The 18877-nt window shown below is 35.1% G+C and overlaps 1 protein-coding gene and 1 long non-coding RNA gene across 2 annotated transcripts; one reads left to right on the forward strand and one right to left on the reverse strand.

Annotated features, from left to right (window-relative positions):
* Nucleotides 1-10323: 10323 nt before the first annotated feature.
* Nucleotides 10324-13770, forward strand: LOC127441460 (uncharacterized). Its single transcript, XR_007897312.1, has 2 exons — nt 10324-11193; nt 11565-13770. It is a non-coding gene; the product is annotated as an uncharacterized LOC127441460 (long non-coding RNA).
* A 350-nt stretch (nt 13771-14120) lies between these two features.
* On the reverse strand, nt 14121-18380 carry LOC127441456 (nicotinamide riboside kinase 2-like). The gene is made up of 8 exons (XM_051698910.1): nt 18201-18380; nt 18014-18104; nt 16963-17011; nt 15477-15651; nt 15267-15338; nt 15069-15175; nt 14556-14641; nt 14121-14461 (listed from the first exon to the last, which is right to left on the reverse strand). The coding sequence occupies exons 1-7, from the start codon at nt 18224-18226 to the stop codon at nt 14556-14558; spliced, it is 606 nt and encodes a 201-aa protein (XP_051554870.1). The 5' UTR covers nt 18227-18380; the 3' UTR covers nt 14121-14461.
* Between the last annotated feature and the right edge of the window lie 497 nt (nt 18381-18877).

Genomic DNA, 18877 nt, shown 5'->3' on the forward strand with positions numbered 1-18877 from the left:
ACACACATTTATCACATTGTGGGAGTTTACACGCGCATGCACAGTCAGGACTTATCTGTGGAATATGGCCTGTTAACACTTTCGTCCCCGTGGCTAGTTTCGCAAAGTGGCACGGATAGGGTAGAAATCGGTGTCCTGTTGGGTTAAAAGTGGAGATTGACACAAAACTTTGGCACACATGCATTTGATATATTTAAAACTAGCTTTGCTATATTTTCCTACAATATAGCAATATATATATATATTTTGTTTTGTGCCTTTATTGTAAAAAAATAAATAAAAATACAAATAAAAATGTAGTAAAAAGGCCTATTTTTCTTTCATTTATGGGAAATATAATAAATAACTGATGTCCGTAGCATACAGTAGCTTGATCTAAAAATCTGCAACTCAATCTGTTACGCATTCTGGCGTCTTTTTATTTTATTTGTAACTTAGCAATACATTTCTATGTTTATTAAGATATATTTTACTCATTAATAATTTAATATATTTTATTTAACGTTGCTAGGAAAAAAAACAGGGTTATCTTTAATATAAATAAACATTTTAATTATTTAAAAAATAATTTAAAATATAAATATCTTTAAGTTTTATTGATTTAATTTAGTTATACATCACACAATTCAATTTTATTATGACATTTAAATGGGTAAATCTTAAAAATAGGCTAAAATGTTTTAATGCAGGAGGTCAGATCATTGAATTTGGACGAATCGACACTTTGCTGGGAATTACTTTTGGGAGTTTCTAATACTGTTTTGCACCACATTCACGGAAATGGTGATTATTGCACCGACCTGAAAGTTTGCGCAATGGCATTTTGGTGAGATGTTTGTGAGCGGTTCTGACCGCGCCTACATCACAAACAAACCATTCCCCCGTCCTGAAAAGCACATTTCAAACAGTCACCTCATTTTCTTTTTAGCATTTTCTTTTGCGTGAGAAGAAATGCGCCTATTAATTTCCGACAGTGCTAAAGTGTTTATTCCTCTATACAGATTTGGGATAAATAATACATTAAAAGTTTGAACACATGGATTTGTTTGTTCGTTTAACTCAAAATGAAATGTAAAAAAGAAGAATATAAGAAAGCAATAAAGGTCTTTTTTTGATCACATTAATAGCTGGACAAATAAGAACAAAATAAAATAAATAACAAATAAAATAAACAAATAAACAAATAAAAAAGAACAAAAGCTACTTGTGAAGCCATCTACGTCATGAAAATACACTTGGATGTCCTCAAGATGGCAGTGTGCACTTATTAAGAGAGAAACAGTTTAAAACGTTTAGATTTTAGAGAGGCCGGGGCAAGTTGTCACAAGGAGTCAATAGTGAAATTGCATAAATGTTTGTGTTCTTCAGCTGTGGTTTTGTTGGTTTCAAACACGTAGTTCAAAACTGTCCTAAATAGTATATTTCTTTGCGAATTCTCTCCTCCAAACTACATTTCCGAGATCATCATATGTTTGCAAGCTGTTGGGTAAACAAGGGAACAGAATGCAACTACACTAGCCAACATTCAGGCAAGTCAGCTACCTGTATATGATGAAAGGTCATGATAACATAATTGGCTTAACTGTTTATTTATTTATTTTTAAGAAATGTCATATCGGGGCAAGTCGACACATGTGTTTTATAGGATGTTGTTTTATCAAATTCACTATTACAAATATTTTGTTGGCCAAAAAATTGTATGTTCCGCAGGTTCTCTTGTGACTTACCCCATCAACGTGCCCCTCTAGAGGTAGGGTACAACGGGGTTAATATTTTTTTTAAATTTGTTTTATTTTGCGAATAGAGTTCATTAGACACATGTTTCTAATATAAACCTTTAATACAAGTATACGTGTCATAAAATCAGTGGACATGCTGCTATTAAAATTTGGGCAAAAACTTCTAGCGTTTTCCAGTGGATTTTTTAATAATATGGTGAAATTCTGTGAATAGAAAAAATAAAATAAAATCAACTGGAAAAAAATGGATCAAAATAAATTAAAACATTAAAACCCCTGAGAGTGACTTTCATGTCTGTGCTGGATCAAATTTCAGTGATACAGCATGGACTCTGAAAGCCAAATATAGGGCAACTGTTGTTTAAAGACTGCGAGCAAATTTAGATCCGGTCAGATGTGGGAACGCCCCTGAATCAGTCTCCATAAGACCAGCCAGCCCACGAGATCTGTTTCGCCACAAGACACTCACACTCCCCACAGCAGAAGATACTAAGATACAGTTTAGACTACAGTAAGTATCGAACATTACATTGAGTCTTTACTTGTGTGTATAAAAGTGCAAAATGTGTAAAAACAAATCACAGCCAAAAGCGTTGCTTTCCACCAGGTTTGGACATTGTAATCGTTGAATAGTCGTCGAAAATAAAGCCTCAGTTTGTATGGCGCTCCTGGTTGTTTTGTCACTTTTGGGTTTGTGAAATAAAATCTTCCCCATGTTTTTCTCCCGACATTAAACTAATGCTGCTGCGCTTTGGAATTATTTCATTCGTAAATCTAGGTGTCCAGAGAAGCACTGATCTTTGTGTGATTTTACGAAGATGGTCTTTAATGGTTTGAGCACAAGATATCCCAAAAGGAATACATTTCCACACACCTGATGCTTTACTCTTCAAGGGATTCCGTCTAAATGATAGTGCCTAAAATAAGGGCTGAAGTGCACCTTTTATTTACTTCTGATGACGCGGAAACAGGTGAGAAAATGCCTTTTTGCCTTTAAAGGAACTATCCGACATAAACGAGCTGTGGTCGGGCTTGTGGATAATAGAATATGCAACTTGTTGGGAGAACAAAATGCAGGTGGATCGCATCAATGGACATGCACGGTGGAAAACAACACCTATTGTTGTGAATTTTTGTGAACAATGTGTTTATCTGTCTCATTGTGAAGAATCAGCAATGTGCGTAAAAGCGCATGTCTCCAAATGCGCTCGAAGGTCACTATTGCGCAAAAACAAAAAACAAAACTAAAACTAAAACAAAAAAGTCTTGATGTAGAATTTAAAACACTAATCAATATTTTAATGGACAAAATCTGTATTTGTCTCATGTTTAAGTATTAACGGTGTGCGTAAAAGCGCACAACAGTCTTCAATGCGCACCAGAGGAACATTGTTGCGCTCAAACGCAAACGATAATTAGAGCAAAAACTACATACAGAATTTAAGGACAATGCATACGAAGTGCATTTGCAATTTGGAAAGTATCCTTTGATATTTCACTGGACCCCCCTAGTGCCCGAAACCCTCTAAAACCACCAAACCTGTTTTTTTTTTTTTTTTTTTTTCATCTGATATTCAGGAAGTATTTTATTTTATTTTTTAATTCAGTGCAACAAGAGCTCCATTTGTTCATGGTCATAAAAGCGCTAGTTAATGATTTCACACTATAGATAGAGTGTTTTTAATGATTGCATGTTTACGTTGAGATATCAGCCACGTTTGTGTGCTGTCTGTGTCACCAATTAAAGAAATTCACCTGTTGCGTATGACCTAAATTCCATGTGACACTTGTCTCTTGAAGGCTATAACGTCCTTCAATTTCCATATCTCAGTCTGCCAATGTGTATATTCCTTATAAATGGAAAGGCGTGCATGTGTTTCGGTCACATGTTATGAAGGTCCATTTGTAACAGGTCTGCTTATCTGGTTAAACTAAAAATATACAGTGCTGGCCAGATAGTAAAGGAGAAACATAAATATATGTTCTGTGCCCATGACCCTGTTGAAGTAGCTTAGACCAGGATGAACTGGTTTGGGCTGGCCAGGTGCTAATCCAGTTGGTGAACCAGCCTAAACATTCTGATTCTTTTTGCTGGTGAAACAAGTACTGTAAACCCTAATGTCGCCATTACTGGACAAATCAAGTTTTGGGCTCATAACTCAAATATTCATGTTCACTGAACTTGTTTATCTTAGACTTGAGAAGTGTTAATAACTCAAACAAATGAGTACAACATCAAGAATATGGGGAATATCCATAATCCTTTGTGCTTGAATTACTTAAAGGAATGTTCTGGGTTCAATGCAAGTTAAGCTCAGTCGACAGCATTTGTGGCATAATGTTGATTTCCACGAAAATTTATTTTGACTCGTCCCAAGCTAAAATCGGGGTTCCAGTGAGGCACTTACAATGGAAGTCAATGGGGGCCAATCGGTAAATGTTCAAATGCTCACTGTTTCAAAAGTATAGACACAAAACATAAACAATATTTGTGTTAACATGATTTTAGTGAGATAAAATCACTTGCTAACCTTTTCTGTGTAAAATTATAGCCAATTTTAAAACTTTGTTACCATAACGATGTAATGTCAACAAAACCTAAAATCCTAAAATGTCTGTAAAATGACAATTTAAACAACTTAGCTCAAATAATACACGTTTTAACAGAAGAATTAATGTAAGTGCTTTTATAAATTTATAAGCTTCACATTTCTGACTTTAAACCCTCCAAAAATTGGCCCCATTGTAAGTGCCTCACTGTAACCTCCATTTTTGCTTTTTTTTTAAGAAAAGGAGGGACGAGTCAAAATTATATGCCACAAATGCTGTCGATTGAGCTTAACTTGTATTGAACCCGGAATATTCCTTTAATTATATTCCCTTGGTCAAAGGGAACTTATGGGGCATTTAAATAGTTGTCATTAAGAATTTATAGAGGTTTTAGCTCTTTTGAACTATTGTTTTGTTGCAAAGAGTTGTTTCGTGTGATGTCACCATTAGGGTGATCTGTGTCCCCTTTGGTCAAGTTGGACCGTATTAATACTATCTTAGTTCTCCTCATCCATGTGCAACTGAAAAATAGATTTATATATCTTTCAGGATTACGTTTATTTAGTGATTGATCTAGAATCAGTCATAATCTTCTTTATTTAAGCTATGTTAATGTATGACCTAAATTTGAGTCAATACAACTGAAATTATTAAGTCGGAACAACAATATTTAAATAGCAAATCTGAGTTAAATCTCCTTGCATCTAGTTTCCTTAAATAGTTAAGTTCATTCTGTATGAACACCAAGTGAAGTGAACTTGATCACACAAGTTTTGGAATCGCCATAACTCAATTCATTTGAGGGAATAAGTTTACTCAATCAGTCGAGTAGGGTCAACGTTTTATGGTTTTCAGTGTAAATTAAAATAGCATCTAGTGTTACAGCAGTATTTTATAGCAGAAATTTCTTTAATTGTTCAAAAGTGTCAGGCTACATTTCAGATCTCTGACCGAACACAAAATGACGCTGTCATCTGACATATGCGTGGAACGCCCCTCACACATTTACAGCTGTCCATGAGAGAGCAGCTGCATCTGTTCAGCCATCTTAGTTATGAGGGTGTTTATCAACATTTTCAGCCAACCAAAAGTCCCTCATTACTTCCTGAAGGGGTCACATACAGAGAGAGGGCTTCCTCTTAATGGATTAACCTTCACAGACTTCTATATTTCTGAGAAAAGTAGCTACAGTGGGGGCCAAAAATATTGGCACCCTTGGTAAATATGAGCAAAGAAGGCTATATATATATATATATATATATATATATATATATATATATATATATATATATATATATATATATATATATATATAAACCCTGCATTGTTTAACCTTTTGATCTTTCATTCACAAAAATTCACAAAAATCTAACCTTTAATTGAAGTTAAACAATTGAAAGAGGGGAAATATCTCATTATTAAATAAATATTTTATATATATATACAGGTGCATCTCAATAAATTAGAATGTCGTGGAAAAGTTCATTTATTTCAGTAATTCAACTCAAATTGTGAAACTCGTGTATTAAATAAATTCAATGCACACAGACTGAAGTAGTTTAAGTCTTTGGTTCTTTTAATTGTTATGATTTTGGCTCACATTTAACAAAAACCCACCAATTCACTATCTCAAAAAATTAGAATATTTTGACATGCCAATCAGCTAATCAACTCAAAACACCTGCAAAGGTTTCCTGAGCCTTCAAAATGGTCTCTCAGTTTGGTTCACTAGGCTACACAGTCATGGGGAAGACTGCTGATCTGACAGTAGACAATCATTGACACCCTTCACAAGGAGGGTAAGCCACAAACATTCATTGCCAAAGAAGCTGGCTGTTTACAGAGTGCTCTATCCAAGCATGTTAACAGAAAGTTGAGTGGAAGGAAAAAGTGTGGAAGAAAAAGATGCACAACCAACCAAGAGAACCGCAGCCTTATGATTGTCAAGCAAAATCGATTCAAGAATTTGGGTGAACTTCACAAGGAATGGACTGAGGCTGGGGTCAAGGCATCAAGAGCCACCACACACAGACGTGTCAAGGAATTTGGCTACAGTTGTCGTATTCCTCTTGTTAAGCCACTCCTGAACCACAGACAACGTTAGAGGCGTCTTACCTGGGCTAAGGAGAAGAAGAACTGGACCCAGTGTTCCAAAGTCCTCTTTTCAGATGAGAGCAAGTTTTGTATTTCATTTGGAAACCATGGTCCTAGAGTCTGGAGGAAGGGTGGAGAAGCTCATAGCCCAAGTTGCTTGAAGTCCAGTGTTAAGTTTCCACAGTCTGTGATGATTTGGTGCAATGTCATCTGCTGGTGTTGGTCCATTGTGTTTTTTGAAAACCAAAGTCACTGCACCCGTTTACCAAGAAATTTTGGAGCACTTCATGCTTCCTTCTGCTGACCAGCTTTTTAAAGATGCCGATTTCATTTTCCAGCAGGATTTGGCACCTGTCCACACTGCCAAAAGCACCAAAAGTTGGTTAAATGACCATGGTGTTGGTGTGCTTGACTGGCCAGCAAACTCACCAGACCTGAACCCCATAGAGAATCTATGGGGTATTGTCAAGAGGAAAATGAGAAACAAGAGACCAAAAAATGCAGATGAGCTGAAGGCCACTGTCAAAGAAACCTGGGCTTCCATACCACCACAGCAGTGCCACAAACTGATCACCTCCATGCCACGCCGAATTGAGGCAGTAATTAAAGCAAAAGGAGCCCCTACCAAGTATTGAGTACATATACAGTAAATGAACATACTTTCCAGAAGGCCAACAATTCACTAAAAATGTTTTTTTTATTGGTCTTATGATGTATTCTAATTTTTTGAGATAGTGAATTGGTGGGTTTTTGTTAAATGTGAGCCAAAATCATCACAATTAAAAGAACCAAAGACTTAAACTACTTCAGTCTGTGTGCATTGAATTTATTTAATACACGAGTTTCACAATTTGAGTTGAATTACTGAAATAAATGAACTTTTCCACGACATTCTAATTTATTGAGATGCACCTGTATATATATATATATATATATATATATATATATATATCTTGTTTGGATACATGGCATCATGGACTCTATCATATACCAACAGATAAAAAAATCAAAACCTGGCTGCCTCTGGCAGAAAGCTTAAAATGGGCCCTGGTTGGATCTTCCAGCAGGACAATGATCCAAAACAAACATCAAAATCAACACAAAAATTGTTCACTAACCACAAAATCAGGGTTCTGCCATGGCCATCCCAGTCCCCTGACCTGAACCCCATAGAACACCTGTGGGGTGAACTGAAGAGGAGAGTCCACCAACATGGTGGATTTGAAGGATCTGGAGAGGTTCTGTATGGAGGAATGGTCCCAGATCACTCCAACCTCATTAGACATTATAAGAGAAGACTCAGAGCTGTTATCTTGACAAAGGGGGGTTCCACAAAGTATTGAATAAAAGGGTGCCAATAATTATGGCCAATGCATTTTGGAGAAAAATATTTATTTAATAATGAGATATTTCCTCTGTTTCGATTGTTTTACTTCAATTAAAGACCTTTTTTTGAATGAAAGATCAAAAGGATAAACAATGCAGATTTTCTTTCACAGCCTTCTTTGCTCATATTAACCAAGGGTGCCAATAATTTTGGCCACAACTGTATGTTTGTTTTGTAAACTTACAAACCTCATACAGCTTTATTGTCTGTGCTTATACAGTACAAGAATTACGGATAAGCATGGGAATAAAAAACTTTAGTCTCTTGAATGAGGACAAACTATAATATACAATGGCCCCAAAAGTATTTGAACACTTAAATCACAGTTAAAAATGTCGTTGCACTAGATAACAAAATATCAAAGCAAGTAGCAGCTGCAAAACAAATGATACTTTTTCATGTGTCCTAGCAGAGTAATCACAGGTGGAGTTAAGCACATTAACCATCAACATGAGACACTAACTTCTTCATTTTCAACACTATATCTACTGTTTTATCATTTCAACTGGACAAAAGGCTTCTTTTTGTGAATTATTTTGCTGAAAAAGTATGGTTGTGCTTTGATATTTACCCATCGAATGCATAGTGAGGGCTAAAGTACTGTTTGGGGCCATCTAAATATTTCTTTGTATTCTCAGATTTTTGTTTCTTCCAAACTGTCTCTACTAATGTCGCCATTTCACTTCCAGGCAAAGGTAACAAGTCAACATTAATTGTGGATGCTGGGTTAGGGCAGGTTTATGACATTTAATGTCCTCTAAACATGTCTGGGTATAACATTTCCAATTTCCATACAGGAAAAGCATATAAATATAAAACCACGTGTCTATTATCAACTTCCTCCCATTTTGATTAAAATAGGTCAAAACTCAATCTGTATCTCTGCTACTTTTTTTTTTTTGCTCTCCATGACAAACGTTGACATTGGAGACATTCTTACCTTTCCCCCAGCCATACCTCGTGGTCCAGGCACTTGGCAAAGTCTCAAGGCTGATCCTGTGACAGTGTAAATGGCTGTGAGAGATCAGAACATGCACATCTATTTAGGACCCTCAAAGGTCCTTCTCTCTTGACACCGATGGCATGTAGCCTAAATATAAACCTCCGCTCCCAGTCCTCCTGACAATCTATCATAAGATACGCCTCACAATAGGTGTAACAATACAGCAACAGACAGGCTATGCACTTTGTTTTACAACCTGTAAGAAAGACAAATCACAAATTAGATCTTCAATATCGGGATTATTTTTCCTAGACAGCAATGTGATTAAATGGATGGCAAAGCATCTCAGATGTTTCTCTGAATAAAAGATCCCAGTAATCTCACATGTGTCTCCTCTAGAGTTTCAGACGAGATCACAACAATGCTTTAAACTGCAGTTTAAAGGTTTGCCAACATAGCAAAGACTGCAATCAAATGTCAGAGATCTCAATATGAACTTGAACATTTCTCATCAAGGTCTCCCAGGAACAAATGATCTGAGCTATTCTATCCACATTCATTTTATAGCTCTATACTCTTACTGGATATCAACAATTGACTCAATTGTGCTTATTTTCATTTTACGTGATGTATTATAGGAGAAACATTTGGGGGAAAAAAGATACCTAAATGAGACGTAACTGAAAGAGCAACATTTGAGCAATAATATTTGTAATTATCCTATGAGAAATTCTAGCAGAAATATCTGAGACAAAGTTGATGCTTAAATAAGACGTACCTGAGAACTCCATTAAGTCCCCTGGGCTTTGAAAGAGCAACCTTTGAATAACATTATTTTTATTTCTCTGAAAGAATTTTAGCAGAAATTTCTGCGACAAAGTTGATACTTACATGAGACATATCTGAGAACACCATTAAGTCCCCTGAGATATTAAAGAGCAACCTTTGAGCAATAGTATTTTTATTTCTCCGAAGGAATTTTAACAGAAAAATCTGAGACAATGTTGATGCTTAAATGAGATATAATTGAGAGCTCCATTAAGTGTCTTGAGCAATAAAAGAGCAACCTTTGAGCAATATATTTTTATTTCTCTGAAGGAATTTAAGCAGAAATATCTGAGATAAAGTTGATACTTAAATGAGACAAAACTGAGAACACCATTAAGTCCCCTGAGCTATTAAAGAGCAACCTCTGAGCAATAGTATTTTTAATTCTCTGAAGGAATTTTAGCAGAAATATCTGAGGTAAAGTTAATTCTTAAATGAGACATAACTGAGAACTCCATTTAGTCTCTTGAGCAATAAAAGAGCAGCCTCTGTGCAATATGTTTTTATTTCTCCAAAGGAATTTTAGCAGAAATATCTCAGATTAAGTTGATACCTAAATGAGACATAACTGAGAACTCCATTAATTCTCTTGAGCATTAAAAGAGCAAACTTTGAGCTGTAATATTTGTATTTCTCCAAAGGAATTTTAGCAGAAATATCTGAGATAAAGTTGATACTTAAATGAGACAAAACTGAGAACACCATTAAGTCCCCTGAGCTATTAAAGAGCAACCTTTGAGCAATAGTATTTTTAATTCTCTGAAGGAATTTTAACAGAAATATCTGAGGTAAAGTTAATTCTTAAATGAGACATAACTGAGAACTCCATTTAGTCTCTTGAGCAATAAAAGAGCAGCCTCTGTGCAATATGTTTTTATTTCTCCAAAGGAATTTTAGCAGAAATATCTCAGATTAAGTTGATACCTAAATGAGACATAACTGAGAACTCCATTAATTCTCTTGAGCATTAAAAGAGCAAACTTTGAGCTATAATATTTGTATTTCTCCAAAGGAATTTTAGCAGAAATATCTGAGATAAAGTTGATTCTTAAATGAGACAAAACTGAGAACTCCATTAAGTTTTTTGAGCAATAAAAGAGCAACCTCTGAGCAATATATTTTATTTATCTGAAGGAATTTTAGCAGAAATATCAGAGACAAAGTTGATATATAAATGAGACATAGTTGAGAGCTCCATTAAGTGTCTTAAGCAATAAAAGAGCAACCTCTGAGCAATAACATTTGTATTCCTCCAAAAGAATTTTAGCAGAAATATCTGAGGTAAAGTTAATTCTTAAATGAGACATAACTGAGAACTCCATTTAGTCTCTTGAGCTATAAAAGAGCAGCCTCTGTGCAATATGTTTTTATTTCTCCAAAGGAATTTTAGCAGAAATATCTCAGATTAAGTTGATACCTAAATGAGACATAACTGAGAACTCCATTAATTCTCTTGAGCATTAAAAGAGCAAACTTTGAGCTATAATATTTGTATTTCTCCAAAGGAATTTTAGCAGAAATATCTGAGATAAAGTTGATACTTAAATGAGACAAAACTGAGAACACCATTAAGTCCCCTGAGCTATTAAAGAGCAACCTTTGAGCAATAGTATTTTTAATTCTCTGAAGGAATTTTAGCAGAAATATCTGAGGTAAAGTTAATTCTTAAATGAGACATAACTGAGAACTCCATTTAGTCTCTTGAGCTATAAAAGAGCAGCCTCTGTGCAATATGTTTTTATTTCTCCAAAGGAATTTTAGCAGAAATATCTCAGATTAAGTTGATACCTAAATGAGACATAACTGAGAACTCCATTAATTCTCTTGAGCATTAAAAGAGCAAACTTTGAGCTGTAATATTTGTATTTCTCCAAAGGAATTTTAGCAGAAATATCTGAGATAAAGTTGATACTTAAATGAGACAAAACTGAGAACACCATTAAGTCCCCTGAGCTATTAAAGAGCAACCTTTGAGCAATAGTATTTTTAATTCTCTGAAGGAATTTTAACAGAAATATCTGAGGTAAAGTTAATTCTTAAATGAGACATAACTGAGAACTCCATTTAGTCTCTTGAGCAATAAAAGAGCAGCCTCTGTGCAATATGTTTTTATTTCTCCAAAGGAATTTTAGCAGAAATATCTCAGATTAAGTTGATACCTAAATGAGACATAACTGAGAACTCCATTAATTCTCTTGAGCATTAAAAGAGCAAACTTTGAGCTATAATATTTGTATTTCTCCAAAGGAATTTTAGCAGAAATATCTGAGATAAAGTTGATTCTTAAATGAGACAAAACTGAGAACTCCATTAAGTTTTTTGAGCAATAAAAGAGCAACCTCTGAGCAATATATTTTATTTATCTGAAGGAATTTTAGCAGAAATATCAGAGACAAAGTTGATATATAAATGAGACATAGTTGAGAGCTCCATTAAGTGTCTTAAGCAATAAAAGAGCAACCTCTGAGCAATAACATTTGTATTCCTCCAAAAGAATTTTAGCAGAAATATCTGAGGTAAAGTTAATTCTTAAATGAGACATAACTGAGAACTCCATTTAGTCTCTTGAGCTATAAAAGAGCAGCCTCTGTGCAATATGTTTTTATTTCTCCAAAGGAATTTTAGCAGAAATATCTCAGATTAAGTTGATACCTAAATGAGACATAACTGAGAACTCCATTAATTCTCTTGAGCATTAAAAGAGCAAACTTTGAGCTATAATATTTGTATTTCTCCAAAGGAATTTTAGCAGAAATATCTGAGATAAAGTTGATACTTAAATGAGACAAAACTGAGAACACCATTAAGTCCCCTGAGCTATTAAAGAGCAACCTTTGAGCAATAGTATTTTTAATTCTCTGAAGGAATTTTAGCAGAAATATCTGAGGTAAAGTTAATTCTTAAATGAGACATAACTGAGAACTCCATTTAGTCTCTTGAGCAATAAAAGAGCAGCCTCTGTGCAATATGTTTTTATTTCTCCAAAGGAATTTTAGCAGAAATATCTCAGATAAAGTTGATTCTTAAATGAGACAAAACTGAGAACTCCATTAAGTTTTTTGAGCAATAAAAGAGCAACCTCTGAGCAATATATTTTATTTATCTGAAGGAATTTTAGCAGAAATATCAGAGACAAAGTTGATATATAAATGAGACATAGTTGAGAGCTCCATTAAGTGTCTTAAGCAATAAAAGAGCAACCTCTGAGCAATAACATTTGTATTCCTCCAAAAGAATTTTAGCAGAAATATCTGAGACAAAGTTGAGACATAAATGAGACAAAACTTAGAATTGCATTAAGTCTCTTGAGCTATAAAAGAGCAACCTTTGAGCTATAATATTTGTATTTCTCTGAAGGAATTGTAGCAGAAATATCTAAGAAAAGTTGATACATAAATGAGACAGAACTAAGATCTCATTTAAGTCCCTGGAGCTACAGCATGAAAGAGCAACCTTTGAGCAGTAATATTTGTATTTATTCTAGTGAATTTTGGAGAAATGTTTGAGACAAGGTTGATACATTTAGACCTCCATTAAAGCTCTTGAGGTCTGAGAGAGCCTTTGAGCACTAAACATGTCCTCTGGGAAGTTCCAGCCCTACTACTGTCTCTCACAACTTGTAGTGAATGTGATTTTCAGAGAGACTGAAAGCAGACTGTTGTATGAACAGCTGCACAGACCACACACAATGCCAGCCGGGTGCAATGTCAGTGGGTTAATTTATATTTGTACTGTTTACTGTGTGCGGTCTTATCAATGGGTTTATCACTGAATTTGTTAGAGGGTTTTTTTGCTCAGTTTGACCCCCTGCAGGTTAAAGATATTGTGTTATGTCACTGGCTGCCAGCACCTGCCAAATTATTTTCATTTTTCATTCTGCTACACAGTAGATAATGCATCAAACATTTTGAAAGTCTTGTGCAGTTGTTGATTTTATTTAATGCTATTTTATTTGAATTATTTTTAATTGCAAGGTTATGATTAAAGAAATGTTATTGGGAGAAAATACTTGAAAAAATAATTCACGGTACTTTATATTGTTTCATTCACCTTTGTTTAATCACACATTTTGTTCACAAGTCATGTCAAGCCAGTTTGAGCATCAATGTTAAAAGTGGAAAAAATTAAAAATGAACAGATCTTGCATTCATTTTGAGTTTAATTGTTCATGTGCACTAAATGCAGTGCAAAGCAATAAATTACACGACTGATATTGTATTCAAGTATAACTTTGAACTGCAATACAGCAAAATTCATTTGTGTCTGCTTTTCCTGATTTACAGCATTAACTTTAAATAAGTGAATGACTATATCACGAAATAACTGAATATATATGAGGAAATGAAGTTTGAGATAAATACATTAAAAAAAACAATGAAATGTGAGCCTAAATAAGGTGTGAAATGTATTTGTGTTCAGGTAAAAATAAACAATTACATTAAATATGCAATGAAATGGAATATCGTTGGAATATTAAATAAATACATGAATTAATAAATTGAATGCAACAAATAAAAATACTATGAATGAGCATACCTCATGTTACCTGTAATCAAATTTGTATTTATTGATTGCAACAATTTGATTATACAGTATATGTTTGCATATATAATTTTGTCTGTGGTTTAATGCGTTTATTTACATGCAAAAAATGAACACACAACATAGAAAGGATTCAAATGACTTTTATGACTGAGAGCACAAGACCTTTCAGTTGAATTTTCAATTACAGTACAATGAAAACACAGTCAAGACAAGTTACATAGAACAATATAAAATTGCAGGCTTTTACCATCAGTTTTACATTAAGTTAGTATTTGATTATATTATTTACAAAATTTGTTCAGCGGCCAAAGCCTTATCTACTTAAGATGCTATTTACAGTTCTATACACAAATATCTTCCTGCCATCTGGAGATGCTGAAAGGGGAAAGGAGAAAGATTAGATGTAAAAACATGTTGTCTTAATAATAATTTCAGGAAATCTAATGCATTGAAGGAAAGCAGTTCTTACCTATACCAAATTCAACAGTGTGTTCTGAATGTCTTCATAAACTTGGTTATAGATCTCCTCTTTGGATTTCATTCCATCCAGATATTCTACAGGCACAAATTGAGCAAGAGTCCATATGAGTTACAATGGCTCCTTACAATCAACATAATATCAAATCGGAAATCTGTTTACTTTCTTGGTGCATGTTCCTGGTCTAACTGTGAACGATGCATCTTTATTCCAAAGAAGAAGAAAAAAATGCTTGTCTTTGTGTTTTATCATCAAAATGTAATGACTTGCTCCGCCTCTGAAACGACATTCCTTTTTGGATGACATCACAAAGTGCTCTTATTTTAAACCCCTCACTTTGCAACGCCACTTTTCACAATCCAATCAATTCCAAGTGGACAAAATCAAGCCGACCCTACATTATTTCTCATTAAATATCCTGTTTAATTTGGAGATATGACATATAACTCAAGTAAAATGGGTTTCAACTAGTATTTAGTACAGTAGTCAGATTTGTTGACTTACGGATATCTAGGCCATTATTGTCCATCTCTTTCCTGTGTTTCAAGTACATGGGCCAAACGTGGCCATCAAACAGACCAGGGGGGTCGGGAACGGTGTAATTTCTTGTACTGAAAGGAAAAAACAGTTTGGTCAAAAGATCACTCTATACAAACCGAGATCTTCTACAAAAAAATCTGATCTTCCAGAAATGATTCTCACCTTCTTCTACTTTTGCACTCCTCGTATGGAATGGTGACATAGTAGCACTTGTTGTAGACATCAAGCAAAGGCCTTTACGGAGCAAAAACAACAGGAAAACAATTTTACAGTTGTTCCTTTTGAGTTAAATGTTGTAGAAGATATAAAGCAGATACTGTCAGCCAACAAGACTGGTATTGCAACCAGTCAAGTCTGATTCAAGACGCCTACTTGTAGTTATAGAGAAGAAATCCTTCTACAATCAGGATGTGGATCTCGCGATCAGGGTTCGAGCTGTCAAGCATAGCTGAAACGGTTACGCCATGAGAGCGTGCAAACTTCACCGGGTTCTCGATCCATCCCTTTACCGTGTTCACCATAGCATCCATATCTAAGGCGGTAATCACTACACAAAGGGTGACAAAAAAAGACAAAACGTGTCTCACATCCTAGGATAATGGAGAAATAGAAGTAATACATGAACACACTTTTTTCTTCTTTTAGTTGTTTTCCTTTTTGTCATCTTTAAGGATATTAATAGTTAATTTAATTGCAATGTGAGTCAAATTGACACTTCCAGTCAAAAGTTTGTACACACCTATACAGTACTTATTGGTTATTATTACAGTTTTCCTCAATTTACAATAGTAGTAAAGTCATCAAAACTACTCAATAACACAAATGGAAGAATTGGAATTATGTAGTGACCAAAACTGATTTTAACTTCATCAAAGTCCCCAAAGGAATGCTTTTTAAACAGTTTCAAAAGAGTTCCAATGTGGACACTTGACACTGCTCCAACCCACCCATTTAAAATGAATAATACATTAAAGTAATATTCTGGTTTCAGTACATGTCAATCGACAGCATTTGTGGCATTATGTTGATGAGTTACAGTGAGACGCTTACAATGGAAGTCAATGGGGCCAATCTGTAATACTCATGGTTTCAAAAGTATAGCCACAAGACATAAACAATATGTGTGTTAACATGATTTTAGTGTGATAAAATTGCTTACATACATTTTCTGTTTAAAGTTTTAGCCAATTACTTAATTGCCAAGTCGACGTAATGCCGTAAACCTTTTAATCCTGGTAAATTTAACAAAAACGACGATTTAAACAAATTTACATCTTTAATAATACACAAGTTTTAATGGAAGAATTAATCTAAGGTAGTTTATCAAATACTAAGCTCCACATTTCTGCTTTTCAACCCTCCAATAATTGGCCCCATTCACTTCCATTGTAAGTGCCTCACTGTATCCTCCATTTTTGTTTGTTTGTTTTAAAGAAAAAATTATAATAATTATTATTATTTAAGTGTGTTTTTGTGGTAATCAGCATTATGAATTATTCTATCAAATTATAAGCTTCACATTTCTGCTTTTAACCCCTCCAAAAATTGGCCCCATTCGCTTCCATTGTAAATTATTTTTGCCTTTGTTTTAAAGAAAAGGAGGGACGATTCAAAATTATTTTTTTGTGGTAATCAACCTTTTGCCACAAATGCTGTCGACTGAGCTTTCAGCAACAAGGTTTTTAAGATCAGGAGCAACTAATTCATCCAAGTGTGTCAAAACTTTTGACTAGCAGTGTAAGAAAAATAGTTTTGCTGGGTTTTAGTGTTTATGTTGTAGAAAAGCAAAAATCAGAATGGTCATGGAAAGGGGGGAATACATTACTGTTTCTCTTCCTACAGCGAAAGCCATTCTTACCATCCCATTGTCTAAAGCCGTCCTCCCCAACTTCTATCTGATCTTGGGGCTGCAATAACAGTGACCAATAAAACAAAAAGGTGTAGATCGCTCAGGCAGTGCTGGTCCCACCTGGACATGTTACGCCAAGCCCTCAGGCTAACTCATTCAGCTTCTAAAGTCATCCTCAATTCGATTAATGAGGGAGACAATTGACTAAAATTTGGTTCTAGATGTGCATTTATACTAGTTGCATCATGTAGCCAATGCAATTTTGAGTATGGTACAGAAACTCTCTCTGATTGGCTAGTAAAGTCTCTAATGAATGTGTGTGTGATGCACTTATAAAATACATCAATGTGCACTTGGAGAGCATTTGGCCTCTAGTGTGCTGAAGGATAGCCTTCAGATCTTCATATGCACCGGTGAATGGCCAATGGGTGATCGTATTAGTGGAATTAAGAGTTTAATGCTGCAAATGAATGCCTGCTAGATTGCAAACCATTGGAGGAACCTCAAAAGGCATTCATTTGTGGTCTCTTTGAGGTTGGCTGTCCAGGAGATCACCAGCATAGGGTTTATGAACCACATCTAACCAACAATATGGACAATGGATCCACACACAAGAGTTAAGTCCTACATTTCCTGTATGTATTTACCTTTTCTGTCCACTGGAACTGTTGTGGCATTTATTCAAATGTATGGATGGTCTATATGAAGTATAATGCTAATATGTATGTACGGTGGCCCCAAAAAGTATTTGGACACTTAAAGTATGCTTATAAATGTCTAAAAGTCTTTGTATTTGACTACATAATACACAAAGTGTCCCAATACTTTTGGTCTTCGTTTTAAACAGTATATCTATTGTTTTATAATGTAAAACCTAAAATACAACAACATATTTTTGGGAAATGATTAGCATGTGCCATCTGTCTTTCCTTTTCTTTTTCCTAATGTAAAAACATTCATACATTCTTAAGTGTGACTTTAGTTACTTTTGGGGCCACTATAGTAGTAAAAATACATAAAGCCCACAGGTGTAATTTAAAAGTGCGTAATATGTCCATACCTTGAAAAAATCATCTTGATGTATCACACAACAGTTTGGTAAGTTCTTTATAAGTCTACTCGTCAAAGTTGTCTTCCCTCCATTGGTCACACTGTAAAGGAAAGATAACACACATCATTTTGCTATCTTATTGCACAATGAGATCAATCAGTAGATTTGCAATAGGAAGATATTGTGCATTACTCACCCTCCAATTCCAATGATAAACTTCATTCTGATCCTTTAATTCTTGGTCTTTGCAGAAGGACACTAGCAAAGGAATTGCTTCCTTTAATTGTCAATACTGTCGGGAATGCTGTCAGGCTCTCTCTCTCTCTCTCTCTCTCTCTCTCTCTCTCTCTCCACTCTTTCTCTGCCGGACTCTGCCTGTCTTTACTATTTCATTGATGAACTTGGCTTTGGCGTTCAATATATAGCTACCTCGGCTTTACGTCACAGAGACGCTCTTCACTTGCCAATAAGGCCGCTCCCGGTGAGCCAATCAGCGCGGAGTGTCCATCGCGCTGGTCCAATCAGCGTTTGATTCATCGTGTTAAATTTGCATAACGGCCCAGTGTTGCAGCTGTTGCGCTTCGTCTGATAGAATGTCACGGGGGGGCAGAAACCGTCACTGCTGCCCTGAGGGGCAGTTAAAGAGTGGAAATATACCGCGAAATTATGCCAAGCACCTACACCATGTTTAACACAAATTATCTAACATTACTGAACTGAATGACGAGGAGAAACCGAAGACAGACGGTTTATAAAACTGTCACACTCACATATGAAAGGCAGTGGTGTAGCCAGTAAATTGGGTGGCCCATCCTTTTTTATTGAGGCCCACCCAAAAGTAGTTTCCTGGTTACCCCCTTGATTAAAGGTGAA

Source organism: Myxocyprinus asiaticus, chromosome 5, assembly GCF_019703515.2.
Source record: "Myxocyprinus asiaticus isolate MX2 ecotype Aquarium Trade chromosome 5, UBuf_Myxa_2, whole genome shotgun sequence".
Lineage (NCBI taxonomy): Eukaryota > Metazoa > Chordata > Actinopteri > Cypriniformes > Catostomidae > Myxocyprinus > Myxocyprinus asiaticus.